This window comes from Taurulus bubalis (assembly GCF_910589615.1).
Source record: "Taurulus bubalis genome assembly, chromosome: 17".
NCBI classification, from domain to species: Eukaryota; Metazoa; Chordata; class Actinopteri; order Perciformes; family Cottidae; genus Taurulus; species Taurulus bubalis.
Window position 1 is genome coordinate 20,041,206 of NC_136605.1, and position 18,238 is coordinate 20,059,443.

An 18,238-nucleotide genomic window follows, 5' to 3' on the forward strand; every position below is an offset into this window, starting at 1 on the left:
TGCAGAGATCGCACACTGCACCTCCTCCCCCGCGTCGTGAGAGAGGAGCACAGGGAGGCAGAGCGACGCAGAGCAACACACACACTGTGCTGAAGGAAACGCAACATGGGTGATGTCATCTTTGCCACCTTCTGCGGGGAAGGAACTTAAACGCCGGTCACACGTTTCACACCGACAAAGTTAGTCCATCAGTGGGTTCTAGATACCGAGCACACGCTTGCTTCACACTTTAAATTGCTGTGTTTAGCCGAGGTTAAGCTGCACGATTAAAGAAAATGATGTCGAGGGTTTTGGTTTCAAAAGTGATGCAATGTCTCTTAATTCCACATTACAAAGCGGGTGTATTCCCTTTTTGAGACACGATCAAAACCCTCGGACATGGAAGACCTGCAGCAATTTTGCCGCCAGTACCCGGACTCACTCTTTGATGTGCTTCCTGCAGGGCACGGAGTTCCTCATGCAGGTTCCCGTGAGCCTCTCCACGTCCTCCACGATGACGAAAGGCTTCTCCTCCAGCGTGACGATGGACAGGTGGTTGTCGTCCATCTCGGCGTCGCCGTCGGAGTTGAAGCGCGGCCACACCGGGTACTTCAGCGTCAGGCTGCGGTTGTCCAGCTTCCCCATCTGGAAGGAGACGAGGAGGCGAATGAGTCGAGCCCAACGCGGTCGTTAAGTCACTTTAAAAAGAAACTAGATTGGCTGAATTTACATTTGTAGGGATTTACAGAAGGGTGTGGATCTCATCCAATACTTTATAATCAATAAGCAGATTGGGAATCAGCGCTTGCTGGGTTTAGACCCCGTGACCTCACATTGAAAAACAGTCTCTTTAAGTACTCGGCACAGTCTGGTGCCCTCGGGGTCTAATGGTCACAAGCAGACAGGAAGTGGAAGTGGTGGGAAAATGGCGTCCACCAGTCAGTGGTCAAAACATGGCAGGAGAAATGCAGTGCGTTACCTTTCTTTACCTGGTAGTTTCCTAACTGCTGTAACCTGTTGCCCAATAACTCAAAGCAGACAGGAAGTGGAGAGGATCACAAATGTAGACACACGTTAACATTTCCTTTTAATGTCACATATGTTGCTTTTTTTGTTGGCACAAAAAACATTGAAATCACAGACCATAATACACGGGACGACCACAGTGGGCACAACGCAACGGATTCAAAAGCACGGTGTGTAGGGATGCATGAGAACATATACAGGGGGATATACATTATGGTTATGAATGCAAACATATATGAGAAAGAGAGAGAGTTTGGAAGAGTGATAGCGCTGCGACTGTCAATAATTCATAACGTTTTCACAGCGGTGATGTCACACATTCCCCTATGAATGCTCTCTGCACCTACACCTATGTGTGTGTGTGCGTCTCTCTCTCTCTCTCTCTCTGTGTGTGTGTGTGTGTGTGTACAGTCTTTATGCATTTATATGTGACAGGGAAGGCAAGGCTTTGCTCGACTCTCAATTATTAATGTTGCAGGAGCCAGGAAACGGCAAACGCTCCCTCTGACTCTTTCCCTTGATTACAGAAGTCCCTCTTTCTTCTCGCTCTCTGACTCCTCATCTCCTTCATCGCCGAGGACTTGTGCATCACACACTCATTTGCGTCGATGTGCAAGGCGGTAAAGAAACGGAGACGGGCTGAGATGCTGAAGATGTTCATATCGTGTGCGTGAAGATACTGAAAAACAGTCACAGTCACACATAATGCAGATAATATGATTATAAAGCTACGCTAATCGCTCACCCCTTTGACCCTGCAGTCCTATCGGACAGTGGTTTTACACACACACACACACACGCGCACACACACACGTTGTTGCTCAGCCTGCATGCCTGGCTAAGTCATTAACAGGCGAGCAGAGAGGAGGAAGTGAAATTAGCATTTTAATTGTTTTGCTTTGAGTGGTTTTCTATCCTCTGACAGGGATTAGAGGCTGTTCTCCACTCTTAGTCGGCAGCGCTGTCAACAGCTCACTCTGCTGTCAGCTGCATCTCTAGGTGTGTGTGTGTGTGTGTGTGTGTGTGTGTGTGTGTGTGTGTGTGTGTGTGTGTGTGCTGAGGCGGCATGTGCGCGGTTTCTTGTGTGTCACCTTCACTCTCTCGGGAACGTCCACATTTGTCTATCTGTCTTACCCCAGCTGCTTTGCATTTCACAAGTGAGTGAGTGCGCGCCTGTAGCTACGCACAGGCGTGTGTGTGTGTGTGTGTATGAAAGGGGTTGGGAGGTATCGTAGGAAATGGGATTGGTAATGTAAAAGTGAGGGGGAATATGTGCATAATCAGTGAGATAGGACTTGTGTCATGACAATGAGGGGATTCTGGAATAAGAAAAAACAAAACGGAGATGAGTCAGAGAGAAAAAAAGAAATAGCAAAAGAGTGTGGGTTTAAAACGATTGTGCACGCAGTTTGGAGTCATTTTCTGGTCTCAGTAAGTCCCTAAAGCAGCAGTGTGTGCTTTGCTGATACACACACTAGTGTTTTAACTATGTGTCATTATGCCAAATGTGTCTTCTTAAAATGGGGAAAAAACAACATTTAGCTTCATTTTTAGAGTGCTGATCCTAACATTATATATGTTACTAACTCTTTAAGTATCAGTGTACACACACACACACACACACCTGAAAACAGACATCCAACTCTGGTCTGATTGACCCAGTCAGTCATTAATATAAACTTTGAGGATCGGCCTAATTCGGTCGGATCAATGAACTTGACGGGGAGATAAAAGTTCCACTCAGAAGATGGCTGAACAAAAAGAGGGGGAAAGAAAAGGAGGAGGAGAAGAATACGCTGACTTCAGCATCTCTTCTGATACCCTGTCCTCCTGCTCTCTAATTAAAGAAAGAGGGGTTATAAATTAATGCCCAGCGAGGATTCTCTTTATCGACCGGCCGGGCCGCGGAATGCTGAATCTCCTTGTATGAAATAGCTGATATTACACACACACACACATATATAAAGGAGTGTGTGTGTGTGTGTATAATGTGACAGCGAGGCCAGTGGGAGGTTACGATGATAGGGCCTGTGGGATTACAGCATTATAACATCCCATAGCAACAATGCTATCGCGCCATCACCCCTTAGCGAACTCAGAGGCGAAGCGATGACACTCTGCCTCAGGAGAACTGGGTTCTCATAATCTTTTCTGTTCGTTTTTTTTTTTTTGGAAATTCCTTGTTTCATTTATAATCTTTGTTTTTGTCTCCAAAAAAAACCTGCCTTCCTTTTTTAATGTTCTCTATTTTCTCCATTTCAGCTTTTTTTTAAACTCTATATTCAAAGGCCTTGCTCTTTGCACCTGCATTTCACACTGTATTCTCTGTTTCTCTACACACACACACACATACACACACACACACACACACACACACACGCTCATCCTCTCGGGCTGCAATCAACCAGGAGCTGACAGGAAAAGTGAGAGAGAATGATAAAAGAATGACGAGAAAACACGAGGGTCAGCGCTCTCGCCACTGAGCACCTTCTCTGTGCCGGTCGCACCGGGAGAGTTATTGGCGGGGCAAGTTGCATTATGGGAGAATGAGTTCCTAATAGCGTGGAGAAACCCATTCAGTCATAAAACAGTATCTGTCATCCTGTCAGACAAAATTATGTCGGGGAAATGAATTCTGCTCTCCCTCTCCAAACGCTCGCTCTCTTTGTGTGTGTGTGTGTGTGTGTGTGTGTGTGTGTGTGTGTGATGACAGAGTGGAGAGCGAGAAAAACAAATGCATCCATGGCGAGACATCTCTCCTTAAAGTGGAAGACTTTTATAAAGATTTAGAGAATAGATAGTGACGTCTGCATTGAAAATGCATGTGTGTTTATTTAGATGTGCTCGTGTGTGTGTGTGTGTGTGTGTGTGTGTGTGTTGTGTTTGTGTGTACCGTGCCGATGCACTTGGGATTTTTCTGCATCCGTATTGTGATTCTTCGAGCACAAATCCCATGCTGTCTGTAATAATTATTTAGTGAACTGGCTGCTAACTCTGCAGCAGTTCCTGGAGCAATTTACACACTCCATGTCCTCAGCAGGAATAAAACACATCTTCCTGCTTCTGATCGGTAAACACTCTTCTCTGTGCGCCGCTCTGCTGCAGCTCTCAGTGCAGGAACACACTCCGTCATGCAGCCTGCATGGCCGCTGACTCTCAAACCGTGTTTCCTCTCAGATGACGTGGTGCTGTTTTTTTTAACTTCTATACATTTCTTGATTTCATGCGATGAAACTCTAAAAACTGTAAAATACTTATGAATTTATACACTTATACTGGAAGCTTTCCAGTAAAAAATAAAAGAAGTGATGGCCATTTAGGACTGAAATACCTATGGATGGATGACCAGGAAATGTTAATATTGTGATATATTCATGGCCCCGGCGGGTGAATCCTAATGACTTTGGTTCGGATCCCCTGATCCTGTAAAACATATCTAGGTAACACTTTATAATAAATACACACTATATAGCATTAGTAAAGCATGAATAAATACTTAATCCATCATTTATAAAGCTTTGTTCCTACATGAACACTCATTAGTTTGCAATTCATAAACACAGTCATACATGTTTCATTCTTGATTAATACGCTTGGGTTTTCATACTTTATAAAGGATGGATTCCCAATTTGTAAATGAAGTATTAAGGATGTATAGATGATTAATAAGATACTAATAATCAAGATAGATAGAAGATATGAAAACCCAATCATAATAGTCAAGCTTATAAATCAAGAATAAAACATGTATAAGTGTGTTTATGAATTGCATATGGCTTACTAATGAGTGTTCATGTTGGAATAATGCTTTATAAATGATGAGTTAAGTGTTTATTCGTGCTTTACTAATGCTAAATAGTGTGTAGTTATTATAAAGTGCTACCAATATGAACATTTCTCCCTAATAGATTGGCGCCAGACCTTCGTGGTTCCTCTGACTTTTCCTTTAGCTCCACCATGAAGTTCAAATCAGTCATTGTGTGAGAAATGCCTGACCGACTACTGGACGTATTGTAATGAAGTCTCTGTCTCCAGCTGTACCACGCGGCTCCCATCAGCACCGGATGCTGGTTTCCTCCTCGCCGCTACATCTGTTCTCTTGTTCCACCTCGTTTTCCTCCGAGATAAAATCCTAATTCTGCATTCAGCCGCCATAACGCCACACTGGATCCAGTCAAACACACCTGCATGATTTGCTGCAGTCTGCACCTCTTTGGAATGAAACAGTAATTCGCTGGTGATTACGTAATCCTAAAAATAAACAACCCCCTCCCCCCCCCCCCCCCCAAAAAAAAACAGAATTGCCTTCAACCATACAGGTGTGGCAACTCTAAAAGCATCCTTAAACTTCCCGAATGTATCATCTAACTAACTCTCTGTGTTGCATGCGTGCGTGTGTGTGTGTGTGCGTGCGTGTGCATCTGTGTGTGTGTGTGTGTGTGTGTGTGTGTGTGTGTGTGTGGGTTGCAGAGAACAGCAGGTGTGGATGCTTTGAGAAACCTGAGAGCGTCACACCTGTAGTGGGTGGAAACATTCACATGCTGGTGGCTCAGTTCCACCTCTCCCTCCCTCCCTCTCTCTCTCTCTCCCTCTCTCCCTCTCTCTCTCTCTCTCTCTCTCTCTCTCTCTCTCTCTCTTTTATTTTCGCTCATGCTCATTTGCTCTCGCTATCTCGGCCCATCTGTCTCCATCGCTCGCCCGTCTCGGTTTCTCTCTCCACATTTCTCTCCTCTCCCTGTCTCCTCCTCCTGAGCCTCAAGGGGACACATTTTATATTTTTAGTGCATATCCATATTTTAGTGCATGTTACTGAATTTTTATCTCTTGATCATCATGGAAGTCTCTCTCTCTCTCTCTTTGTGTGTGCCGCTGAATTCTGGCGCATGGGTGGGACGACTGCACCAGAGGGAGGGAGGAGAGAGAGAGAGAGAGAGAGAGAGAGAGAGAGAGAGAGAGAGATCAGCTCCCAATTATGTTTCCACTTTGGGTCTCTGTGTCTCTCTTGCTTTCAGTCTCTTTCTCTGCACCACTGTCAAGTGGTACTGATCAATTTCACAGGCTCTCTGTTTACAACAACACTCTCTACCTCCCCTCAGCACACCAACAAAGGGTCTTTTCTGCGTGTGTGTGTGTGTGTGTGTGTGTGTGTGTGTGTGTGTGTGTGTGTGTGTGTCAGTATGAAATATGAAAAAGCTAGTCTCAAAGATTGGGTAGAGACTGTGCGGATTGCGGCAAACTAAACCAAATAATGTAGCGCTCTCACACACACACACACACACACACACACACACACACACACACACACACACACACAGATGTGACCTGAATAAAAAACAGATTGGTCGACGCATGAGTCTCTCAAAAAGTGTTTTTGTCAATAACCAGTGTGAAAGAATAAACACAGACACACACCTACACCCACCCACACACACACACACACACACACACACACACACACACATGCAAGAGCAGTGACCCCTTGCCACCCCAATAACGGAGCTCTCAGGTTTTGATTAACTGTGGTTTGAGGTGCTATCAGAGACCACAACAGCAAGCAGAGCTAAAGACGGACAGAGAGCAGATTATCTGGTCTGAGGAGGAGGAGAGGAGGAAGAGGGGGAGGGGAAGAGGAAGAAGGGGGAACATGGAGGACATGGAAGCAGAAAGGAGAAGTAAAAAAGGAAGGGAGAGGAGGTTGAAGGTGGGGATTTGAGGGGAAGAGGAGACAAGCTGCTGGGACGGAAGGAGGCAGTGGGACGGAGGTATAAAGATACATGGCCGCCATTTAAAGTCCATTACAACGGCGAGAAAACTCAGCCGTTTTCCTGATAGAAGCTTCCTCACATTAAGAAAAGAAATCCATGCGCTTGCCACTAAATGACCTCATAGATCAGCCGAGTGTTGCTCGGCGGGACAGAGGCAGCATTTCAGCTCCGGGGTTCAGCTCTGATTGCTGCTTTTGTTTTTGCACTGCGCTGCAGTTTTTAGTTTTTATTTAGGTTCACCATGTTGGTGATCCAGGAAGTAACGGTTCAGTAATTTAAAAGAACTAAAGGTGGTGGTCAAGGAAGTCATTTAAGCTCGACCAATGGTATCACAGATATGTTGTTATTGGCGTATATAATGCAAGATACAGTGTATAAGGAATTAAATATTTAGTCAAAATACTCTCAAAAGTAATTTGACAAGCCACCAAACCCAAAATAAAATCCTGTTTATATGAATTTAAGATCAGATAAGCCTGTAGAGGGAATTCAGATGTTGCAGCAGCACAAGCACATAAATATGAATGGTAAGTTAAAAAAAATAGAAAAATAAAAGATAAGGACAAATACAAAAATAGAGGTAAATATGGAAACTTTAACAGAACTATTAAAGTCAAAAGGCATTAGTAGCAGGAGGGAACATTATGTCAACAGAAGCATAATATGTATATTATAATATTCATATAGAACAAGAGTATAATCAAACAATATAGTACAGTATAATATAGTACAGTATATATAATAAATAATACCTTCTTTCATTTGTATTTCTCAAACATGTTGAAAGCTAATTTCACAATATGTGTGTAGCCACAGAATAAACCTGCAAATGCACACATTTATAATGGCAGGCATGACCTATAGGTGGGCTCAGTACAGCTGAACACACACACACACACACACACACACACACACACACACACACACACACGCACAAACCAACCCAGATACACACAGATGCAAAGGTCCTACCTTCTCCCACTCTCGTTCTTTGTTGAGAACTATGACCACCAGCTTTGGGAATTCCTGGTAGCCGTCTTCTGTGAATGACAAGTCTCTGCCGTCCCATGTCACATTCATCATGTACCTGAGAGGAGGAAGAGGAGGAGGAAGAGGAGGAGGAGGAGTGGGGCAGAGGGTGAAGAAGTAGCAGAGATAAGGACAAAGAAAGGGACGGGAGGTAGACAAATCAGAGAATGAGAAAAGAAAAGAAGTGAATGGAGGCGAGGAGAAACAGAGAAAAAAAAGGGGAAATTAAATGACATTAGCATGAGAAAAAGTACATTTACAATCTAACGGTATTATTAACCTAAAAATATGCACACAGGTTCTTTTGTATTGAGTCAAAGCGTCAAAAAAAAAAAGCTCCAGAGAGAAAAAGAAATGTCAGAAAGAGAAAAAAGGACAATGGATAGAACCTAAAGACATAGTGTGTCCATACTGACACACACACACACACACACACACACACACACACACACACACACACACACACACACACACACACACACACTCTGTAGTGAGTGACCCATATGGCAGGTCACATTAGCGAAGATGGAGGGCAGTGGGAGGATATTCTTGGGTCCACGCGGCCTCCGCATTAATCATGGCTGTCCTTCCCCACTCCGTCTCCCTCGCTGCTTCTGTCAGCGAACACGGAGGGAGAGACGGCTCCTCTTCTCCTCCTCTTCCCCTCCTCTCCTCCTCTTCCCCTCCTCTCCTCCTCCTCTCTTCCTCCTCTCCTCCGACAGGAGAGAAAGACTTCTAAATGGAACACGGACCCACCGGACGGGCGTGCCTTAGTGCATGTGCCGCGCGTATGAAGGTGGTGCTATTCATGGGGCACACATTGCACTTTTAGATTTGACACATGCAATGTATAATAAAGACATTTATATTAGTGACAATGTCGACCAATCATCTTCATTTGGTTAGAAAAAGAAATACAAAATCATATTAATAATAATATCTCTTCCCTTCTCTCTATCTGGTCGCTGTTGATCTGATTCTTCACACAGATGGTGACAGAGAAAACGGAGAAAAAGGCAATAATGTGTTATAATCTGTTTATAACACTGCATGATAAAAATCATAACTATTCATAATGCTTTATGACTTTAATAATCATGCATTAGAAAGTATTTTATAATGACTGATAAGGTTAATAACCATAATGTACTTCATAATTCATAATTTATGAAGCATAACTTCATAATTGCTGGTCAATCGAAATGCATGTTCATCTTTTGACTATGCATAATACATTGTTATAATGCATTATGAATTACAATGTGGTCTAAGTGGCCATTGTTTGGTTTCAGTGAGGAAAATATATATAATTTAATCTTTATGCAAAAACGATATACTGCAGCTTTACCGAAAGCAAACAATGATCACTTAGAGTAACCGATAATCACATTATAATGCATTATGACAAGATTATAATGTATTTAAACTAAGATAACTATAATACACTAGGAGCATGCATATCTAAGAGTGCTTCTTACTCTAATGATGCAGATTATAGCGCATAATAACTATGTTTATAATGCATTATAGACATTGCCGACATATGAAGTGTTCCTGTATTGGTTTAGTGTCTGGTGAGATTTTGCAATACCTTCGTGTGCCTTTAAATTGCTGCTGAAAACACACACACACACACATGCACACACACACACACACAAACATGCAGACAGACACACACACACAGCCACTCAATGCTCAGATGAAATCAGCCAGCGATAAGGGGATTGAGTGGGTTTTTGTGATTAAAATAATCTGATTGGCCTGCGAGCAGCCAGGTGAGTAGTAATAAGCCGTTTGATTGGACGCCGGCTGCAGCGCTGAACCCAATTATGTGCGACTACAGCAGAGGAAGAGGCGCTGGAATCAATACCAGCTCCCAGGCTACTCGTTCAGAGAGCAGCCCATTCTGCGCTCTGCAAACATCTATCTGGAAGTGATGCAGACACACACACACACACACACACACACACACACACACACACACACACACACACACACACACACACACGCACGCACGGTGGATGTTTTTGCTCTTCCTTCTGCCTGCATAATGTACATGTTGCTCTCTTTTATTGCTCATTTGGATCATTCTCCCATTTCTTTTGACACAAAGCAGCAAATAAAATAAATAAAAAGTTCTCGACAGCTTCACTGCAGAGGATCTGATGTAACTCGGAGGTAACGATGTCAAAACTTGCGCCGGGTGTTATAGCATGATGTGACTGTGTGAGCAGCTCATAGGTAGGACGTGAGTGAGGATGTCCAGACAACCTGATTCATCCTTTCCTGTACGTGGAAAAAGTCCCAGCCAATGAGATCAAGCGTTCTTTGTGATTTAGGATCAACAAAGCAGTGATTTTTTTTTTTATAAAAAACATATCCAGTGCAGCTATGAGATGAAAATAAAACAAACAATTGAATTGAATCGTCAAACAAGCTAAAGGGAAAAATTGGCACCACTGAGACAATTATGATTATTATCACGGCTGCAGTAAATATATGTTACACTGGCGGTTTAAGTGGAGCATCCTCATGTTATACAACACGAATGCCAGGATGCAGAGAAGATGGGCAGGTTGTGTGTGTGTGTGTCTGCAAGAAGGTTTTGGGCCGACGCCCATCAAACAGGTGGACCTGATTCGGCGTTGCTAGGATACGTATACAGAGGCTGGAGAGTAACACGACCCTAAACAACCCCGGATGAGCGTCCTCGCACACTTACACGGAGGACAATTACTTTGCCCACCTCGACAATTCTCCCCCCCGAAACGTTTCCTCTCCCCCGTAGCACCGAGATCACGGCGAAGCGATCCAATTCCTCTCACTTTCCAGCCTCCATTATATCAGTAATCTCTCTATTCATTAGGAGGAGAGGGGGAGGGCGAGAGGAGGGGAGACAGCAGAGAAAGAGCACCCGGAAAAAAAGAGAAGAAAAAAGTGAGAGTCTAAAAGATTAGAGAGATTGAAGGAGAGAGATGTGTGACGGGAGAGGAAGAGCACTAAGCCTCGACAGAGTTGGGATAAAAATATCCTCTGTGTTATTTTTTCCTCCCTTCTCCTTTTTTTGGGGGGGAATAAAATGGGTCGCATTTGTATAATTTGTCCCTGCAGCCGGCAAATATGAGCTCACGCATGAATATTTATATTAATAATAAGAAACAATGAGTATGTTTGCATGCACAAGCAGGTTCTGTTTTCTGCCCTTATTCCCAAAATGGCAATACTCCAACGTGGCTTTGCACAGCCGCCATCTTTCTTTCCTTCAACTACCTTATTGAAAAGTTTCGGTTTTGCGATATTTGCACGAATACAAAAAATATGTCGATATCCGAGTTTGTCATAATGTCTAAAAGTCAGAAATGTGGACGGTTCTTTTAGTCGTGCATCCCTGCAGTGTCAGCTCGTTGGTTCGTGTTTAACCAAAATACAAGGTGTGCAGAACCCAAATAATGTCTCTCCAAATAAGGTGCAATTCTGAATACGACCCGTATCAAATTCAGAATATTGTCATATTCATAAAAATAGAATAGCAGTTTGCTTGTAAACATGGTAAATTAATGAATCTTTTCTGGTCGCTAAAGAGGCTTTACTGCAGAGAGAAAGAGTCTCCACAAAGATGTGCAGATGAACCATATCATATGTGTGTGTGTGTGTGTGTGTGTGTGTGTGTGTGTGTGTGTGTGTGTGTGTGTGTGTGTGTGTGTTAGAGATAGAGACATTTATCCTTTGCAAAGACAAGGACCAAAGCGATGATGTATACTGTCAGCACTTGCGATCTATGGACTGCAACAGCACACACACACACACACACACACACACACACACACACACACACACACACACACACACACACACACACACACACCACAACTGCTACTTCTGCTGATTTGTGTCTTTTAAGATGACCTAATGATGTTTCTTGCCACCTGGTGGCATGTGTTAAGTGTGTTCAGTGTGTTAAGTATGTTAAGTGTGTTCAGTGTGTTAAGTGTGTTCAGTGTGTTAAGTATGTTAAGTGTGTTCAGTGTGTTCAGTGTGTTCAGTGTGTTAGGTATGTTAAGTGTGTTAAGTGTGTTCAGTGTGTTCAGTGTGTTAAGTGTGTTAAGTGTGTTCAGTGTGTTCAGTGTGTCCAGTGTGTTCAGTGTGTTAAGTGTGTTAAGTGTGTTAAGTGTGTTAAGTATGTTAAGTGTGTTAGTGTGTTAAGTGTGTTCAGTGTGTTAAGTGTGTTAAGTGTGTTAAGTATGTTAAGTGTGTTAAGTGTGTTAAGTGTGTTAAGTGTGTTCAGTGTGTTCAGTGTGTTAAGTATGTTAAGTGTGTTAGTGTGTTAAGTGTGTTCAGTGTGTTAAGTGTGTTAAGTGTGTTAAGTATGTTAAGTGTGTTAAGTGTGTTAAGTGTGTTAAGTGTGTTCAGTGTGTTCAGTGTGTTAAGTATGTTAAGTGTGTTCAGTGTGTTAAGTGTGTTCAGTGTGTTAAGTGTGTTAAGTGTGTTAAGTATGTTAAGTGTGTTAAGTGTGTTAAGTGTGTTAAGTGTGTTCAGTGTGTTCAGTGTGTTAAGTATGTTAAGTGTGTTCAGTGTGTTAAGTGTGTTCAGTGTGTTAAGTATGTTAAGTGTGTTAAGTGTGTTCAGTGTGTTCAGTGTGTTCAGTGTGTTAAGTGTGTTAAGTGTGTTAAGTATGTTAAGTGTGTTAGTGTGTTAAGTGTGTTCAGTGTGTTAAGTGTGTTCAGTGTGTTAAGTGTGTTCAGTGTGTTAAGTGTGTTCAGTGTGTTAAGTGTGTTCAGTGTGTTCAGTGTGTTAAGTATGTTAAGTGTGTTCAGTGTGTTAAGTGTGTTCAGTGTGTTAAGTGTGTTAAGTGTGTTAAGTATGTTAAGTGTGTTCAGTGTGTTCAGTGTGTTCAGTGTGTTAAGTATGTTCAGTGTGTTAAGTATGTTAAGTGTGTGCAGTGTGTTAAGTATGTTAAGTGTGTTAAGTATGTTAAGTGTGTTAAGTATGTTAAGTGTGTTAAGTATGTTAAGTGTGTTAATTGTGTTCAGTGTGTTAAGTGTGTTCAGTGTGTTCAGTGTGTTCAGTGTGTTAAGTGTGTTAGTGTGTTCAGTGTGTTCAGTGTGTTCAGTATGTTAAGTGTGTTCAGTGTGTTCAGTGTGTTCAGTGTGTTCAGTGTGTTAAGTATGTTGAGTGTGTTAAGTGTGTTTAGTGTGTTAAGTGTGTGCAGTGTGTTAAGTATGTTAAGTGTGTTAAGTATGTTAAGTGTGTTAAGTGTGTTAAGTGTGTGCAGTGTGTTAAGTATGTTAAGTGTGTTAAGTGTGTTTAGTGTGTTAAGTGTGTGCAGTGTGTTAAGTATGTTAAGTGTGTTAAGTATGTTAAGTGTGTTAAGTGTGTTAAGTGTGTTAAGTATGTTAAGTGTGTTAAGTGTGTTAAGTGTGTCCTGAACGAGGATTGCAGGGCCAGATAGAGTCTGTCTTAGCGGCCTCTCGGCCCCCTGTGGTCCCCGGCGTCAGCGCGCATTATGTTTTGGCAGTTCTTTTTTTCAGTTTCGGGCAGCACAAGATTAATGCTAACAATTACATGTTCTCTTCTTGCAGTCGCAGCGTAAAGAATGCAACACATGTCCACACAGCTGCTGCAGCCGGAGTCCTGTTGATGCACACAAACAGGGTGCATGAGTGCATCTTCACACCGGATAGCGGAGTCTGAATATCAGGGGGTTTGGTTTCCCCAATATGCTAGTCGGGTTTCGGTTCAGGAACACTGGAGTGCCTTCCTTAGAAAGCCTTACCTGTGATGAAAAATTAATAAACCTCTTGTGCGATGGGATTTGCAGAGCTGGCACTGACTCCCTTCTGATGTCGCCTCTTCATTCTCTGTGCAGCCAAACGTAAAGCAACTCGGTGGTTCATTCATCCCTGAGAGGTGACACAGCAGCTGTCAATCATAATGAAGATAATGCAGACATGTGCCGGTTCTAGGTTGCTGTCAGTGACCGGTCAAAGTGGAGTTGAGTCCAGAATCTTTTTTTTTTTGGACATCTGTTTTAAGAGATCGTCATCAAAAACACAAGATCTTACATTTTTAGGAACTGCTAAACACAGAGACTTGCTCTCCAGATGAAGGCTAGCTCTCTAGGTGAAGCTGATGTTTGTCATTCAAGACAAGGCAGTAGATAAATCACATTCAAAAAAAGGTCACGGAAGATACATAATCGTGCTAAAAGATAATTAGCCGAGCTTCGGAGCAAGGACTTCTTTATTTTCTTAAACTTTGACCGCCCTTTTTTTTGAGCTACATAAACTATAATTCACACGATCGCAGCAAAACGTTATTTGGATAAACTCACTCCATAGTGGGAATCTAAACGATTATCTTCTGCATGAAATATCAAAATTTCATGAAGGGACATATCAACAGCTTTTTTTAACAGTACTCAAAACTTCCCTCCTGCAGTAAAACTATGAATACAGCACAGTAAAAGTCAAGCGAAGAGTGAAAGACTCAACACAATGTACATAAATTGACCTAACAAGATGGAGCTATCAATAATATGACCCTGAATAACAATGCATCACATTTTAATTGTTATATTTTGTGAGTAAAATCAGAATCTGCAACATGTAATGTGTTTGTTTGAAGTACAAGTACACATGTAAGTAGTATACAGTACAGTTGAGCCTCTTCTGAGCAGGTATGTCTGCACTGCACTGCTCTTCTAATCTGAGTGTGAGCTCAACCCTCGACCCGCTGGACGTCGCCGCTCCTGCAGCCTCGTACAAAATGCACAAAATGCACAAAATGCACAAAATGCACAAAATGCACACGCACACCGCCGACGTGACACTTCAGGCATCTTCAACCGCAGTTAGCTCATCGCTGTGGATTCAAACTGGAAGCGTCTGCTTTCGCTTCGCAATCACCGGTTCAAGTCAACAGTATTAAAATGAGAGCTTGTGCGTACTCACACACACACACACACACACACACACACACACACACACACACACACACACACACACACACACACACACACACACACACACACACACACTGCTCATGTGGGCCTACAGAGATGTATTAGATTAAAAAGGGATCAGTCCCTCACAGACTGTTTCCCGCGGGGCAATACGTAATCTGACAAGACATATTTGGGGGTAATATGACTTGAAAATGTTTTTCACGACTCGTAGATATTAGTGTGTGTGTGAGCGGCTATGTCTATCCAACGCTTCCTCTCGCTATTCGTCTCCATTCGGATTGATATCATTGTGTCTTTAAATGTTAGCTTCTGAGCAGCTAAACTGTTTTCTATGTGGTTACAAATCATTTGTGCACGCTTGCTCAGCAGGTTATTAGTTCCAACACATGCAGCCGCTTCAGCACATTAACATGCAGAACGCTTTACACTCAGCAGTGCATTAAATGTGAAGCCCCTTCAATAGCTGACACCGATCCCATCCACTCCAACACACTGCTCTCTGTGAGTCACAAGTCGCAAAAATGTGGAATAATGCAGTTATTAAAAACATAAAAACACTAGTTAGCCAGCGATCATGCAGTAATGTAATATTCATGAGCCGTGGTGCGACTGGCATCATGTTGAATCATAGTTTCCATTCTTAAAAAAAAAAGGTTATTCATAGTTTGTGTGTCTGACTCAGTGAAACATGACGAATGCACAAAGCGGTTTTGCACAATATGTACACACAACTTGTGTGTGAGGAATTTAAGTGTTTAGCTTCAACTAAACTACTCTGGAAGCAAATTGCATGATCAGCAACAATGCTCTATCTCTATTGCGGTATTGAGGACCGCTGCCCCGGGACTCAGTGTGTGTGTGTGTGTGTTTGTGTGTGTGTGTGTGTGTGTGATGTGTACGTACCTACATGTGTGTTTCCTGAGCTCTGGCCCTCATATATCAAGGCTAGAGACTGAAATTACCTGTCAGAACTCTACTGCCACCACGCCTTTAACACACACACACACACACACACACACACACACACACACACACACACACACACACACACACACACACACTGCTAAATAAGTGCTAAAGTATTTTAAGGCACACTGTTCACCACAGTAAGGTGAGCGGTGCACTGTAAATCTGCCATGACAGAACATTCTCTTAGGGGGTGGGCATATTTCTTTTGTTTCTGACATGCACACACACACACACACACACACACACACACACACACACACACACACACACACACACACACACACACACACAGCCCAGCTTGTCACTCAGTTTGATTGCTGCTCTGGCCGCTGCTCTTAGTTGGTCATTTGTCTCCTGTTTTTTATTATTATTTCATATTCCCATTACTCTGCAAATCATATCCATCTTGGATGTGTCACGGTGCATTCATCATTAAAGTGAGCGAGATGAAGCCTCCCCCAGAACTACAGACTTCTCTCTGATTTCCGCACCATCTATATTCATTTTTTCTTCCTTTTCTAAACAGGTTTTTGTGTTTTGGCTCACTTAGCGTCCGCCGTGAATCAGAACGCCGTCACGAATCACGGTTTAGCCCGAGAGGCCTTTTATACCCAAACGCCAGCCGCACGCTTACAAGACACTCCTGTTATTCACATCTTGCTTACAACGAGGTAGCGGACCCCCTGAGGAACTAATGCGAAGGAAATAATACTGTGAATACTCCGTTATAGTCACACTGCTGCTGTACGTTTCTACATACAGCCCATCTGCCTGCCTCTGTGTGTGTGTGTGTGCGTGTGTGTGTGTGTGTGTGTGTGTGTGTGTGTGTGCAATGTCCTCCTATATCCCCTGACAGCCGTTGATGGTCTAACAACCCACACTGGCCCGTCGCCCCGACCCGGCCTTGACCAATCCTGTTCCTCGTGTCCCGGCCCCTGAAGCCCTATTGGCTGAGCTCTCTCACCCACAGCAGAGCCATCTGCGGCCACTCATCACCTGGGTAACAACCTGGGGCAGCAGAGCATGCTGGGAACAAAGTCAGCTGGCTCTGGATATTCCGGGTAATTCTCTTTAGCGCGTCTGTGTTTCCTGACAAAAGAGGAGCTGCATTAGTGCAGGATGGGTGTTTAAAGTCTTATTGAGGGGATCATCAGTCAAACCGGAGGGTCCCTTTGCACAGAGTGACCACCATGTGTGAGCGGTGGCTCATCAATGCCACTGAGCCTCTGTGACCTCAATGACTGCTGGTGTTTCTAGCTTTTTAAACAGGCAGAGTTCGACCAGCCTTTTCTTCTTCTTCAGCGAGTGCTCTCATCTCCCAGCCTCCCTGAACTATGCATAGTGCATCATCCACTTGGTCTGGTTTCTGCAGGACCAAAATGAGAATTGATCCAAAATGCTGATGTGGAGTTTGGCAGGATAAAAGTTGGAGAAATAAGCAACCTGTGATGTAACGTTAGCCATAAAAAGAGTTATTGGTCAATTACATGAAAACAAGATTTAAATCTTCCTCTTCTTTTTGTTTATCTCTCTTTACTGAGGATTGTGATTATCAAGCAGACTTTTGAGATGATGTCCGATAAAAACGAATGACGAGTCATCAGAAAGCATTTCCTAAAACACGACTTTTCAACATTGATTCATACGGGACACTGAACGGATGTTGTGGTTTTATACGGCATTTGTTATTTTAACCCTATTTCAAGCTTTCATCTGAGACAAAAGCAAACTGAATGGCGTCTTGATCAATTCCAATTCCATTGATGCACATTGTTCTCCTGAAATGATGACTATTAAATATGAAAACACATCCTTGTTGTCTCATTAAAGCTTATTGTTGCTGCACAGTTGCACAGACAGCATTTCCGATTTCTGTTTGTCTTTCGGAAATACATTTTCGGAAATCCAATATTGCCATTTAGACTGAAGGTTACTCATTTCACACTTCATCATCACAAACATAATATTACAAAAAAAACAACAGTAACAATTGGGATGTAAACACAAGTTGCCCCCCCCTCTCTGGCAGATGGAGAGCCAGACAAGAGCTGGCAAGACCTGCAGCATCTCCCACTGGCTGCCGGGGAGCGAGCGCACAATGAGAGGGTGAACGAGGAAGAGGAGGACTAAATGAGAAGAGGAACAGAAGGGCTCATCAAGGAGCTCTTCAATTTTGGAGAGCACTCATTTGTAGCGGCTTCCCGCTGTTACCCTGGTCTCAATTCCTTCCCTTCCTTAATCACAAACACCCTCCTCAACTCCCATTCACCACTTCCATCCCTCTCTCTCTCTCTCTCTCTCTCTCTCTCTCTCTCTCTCTCTCTCTCTCTGACTCCTACACTTCCCCTTAGCTCTAACTCTCAATCCCATGTGTTTTTTTTTCATCCACCAGTAATTGCATCTTTCTTCAATCTCTTGCCTTAAAGTAGACTTGGTGGAAGTCTCTAATCACTAGGGGTGAAAATAGACTGTGGCAGGAAGCCATGCATTCAAACAAACAAACACA

The 18,238-nt window shown here is 43.1% G+C and overlaps 1 protein-coding gene across 1 annotated transcript in view; it reads right to left on the bottom strand.

Annotated features, from left to right (window-relative positions):
- grin2aa (glutamate receptor, ionotropic, N-methyl D-aspartate 2A, a) overlaps positions 1-18,238 on the bottom strand; it is a gene marked incomplete at its 3' end in the record, with an annotated part of 135,412 nt that overhangs the window by 26,116 nt on the left and 91,058 nt on the right. Inside the window, exons 5-6 of the mRNA XM_079232606.1 lie at positions 7,743-7,857; positions 422-624 (exon numbers count right to left, since the gene is read on the bottom strand). Coding sequence (XP_079088732.1) covers positions 422-624; positions 7,743-7,857 — 318 coding nt within the window. The remainder of the gene's footprint in view (positions 1-421; positions 625-7,742; positions 7,858-18,238) is intronic.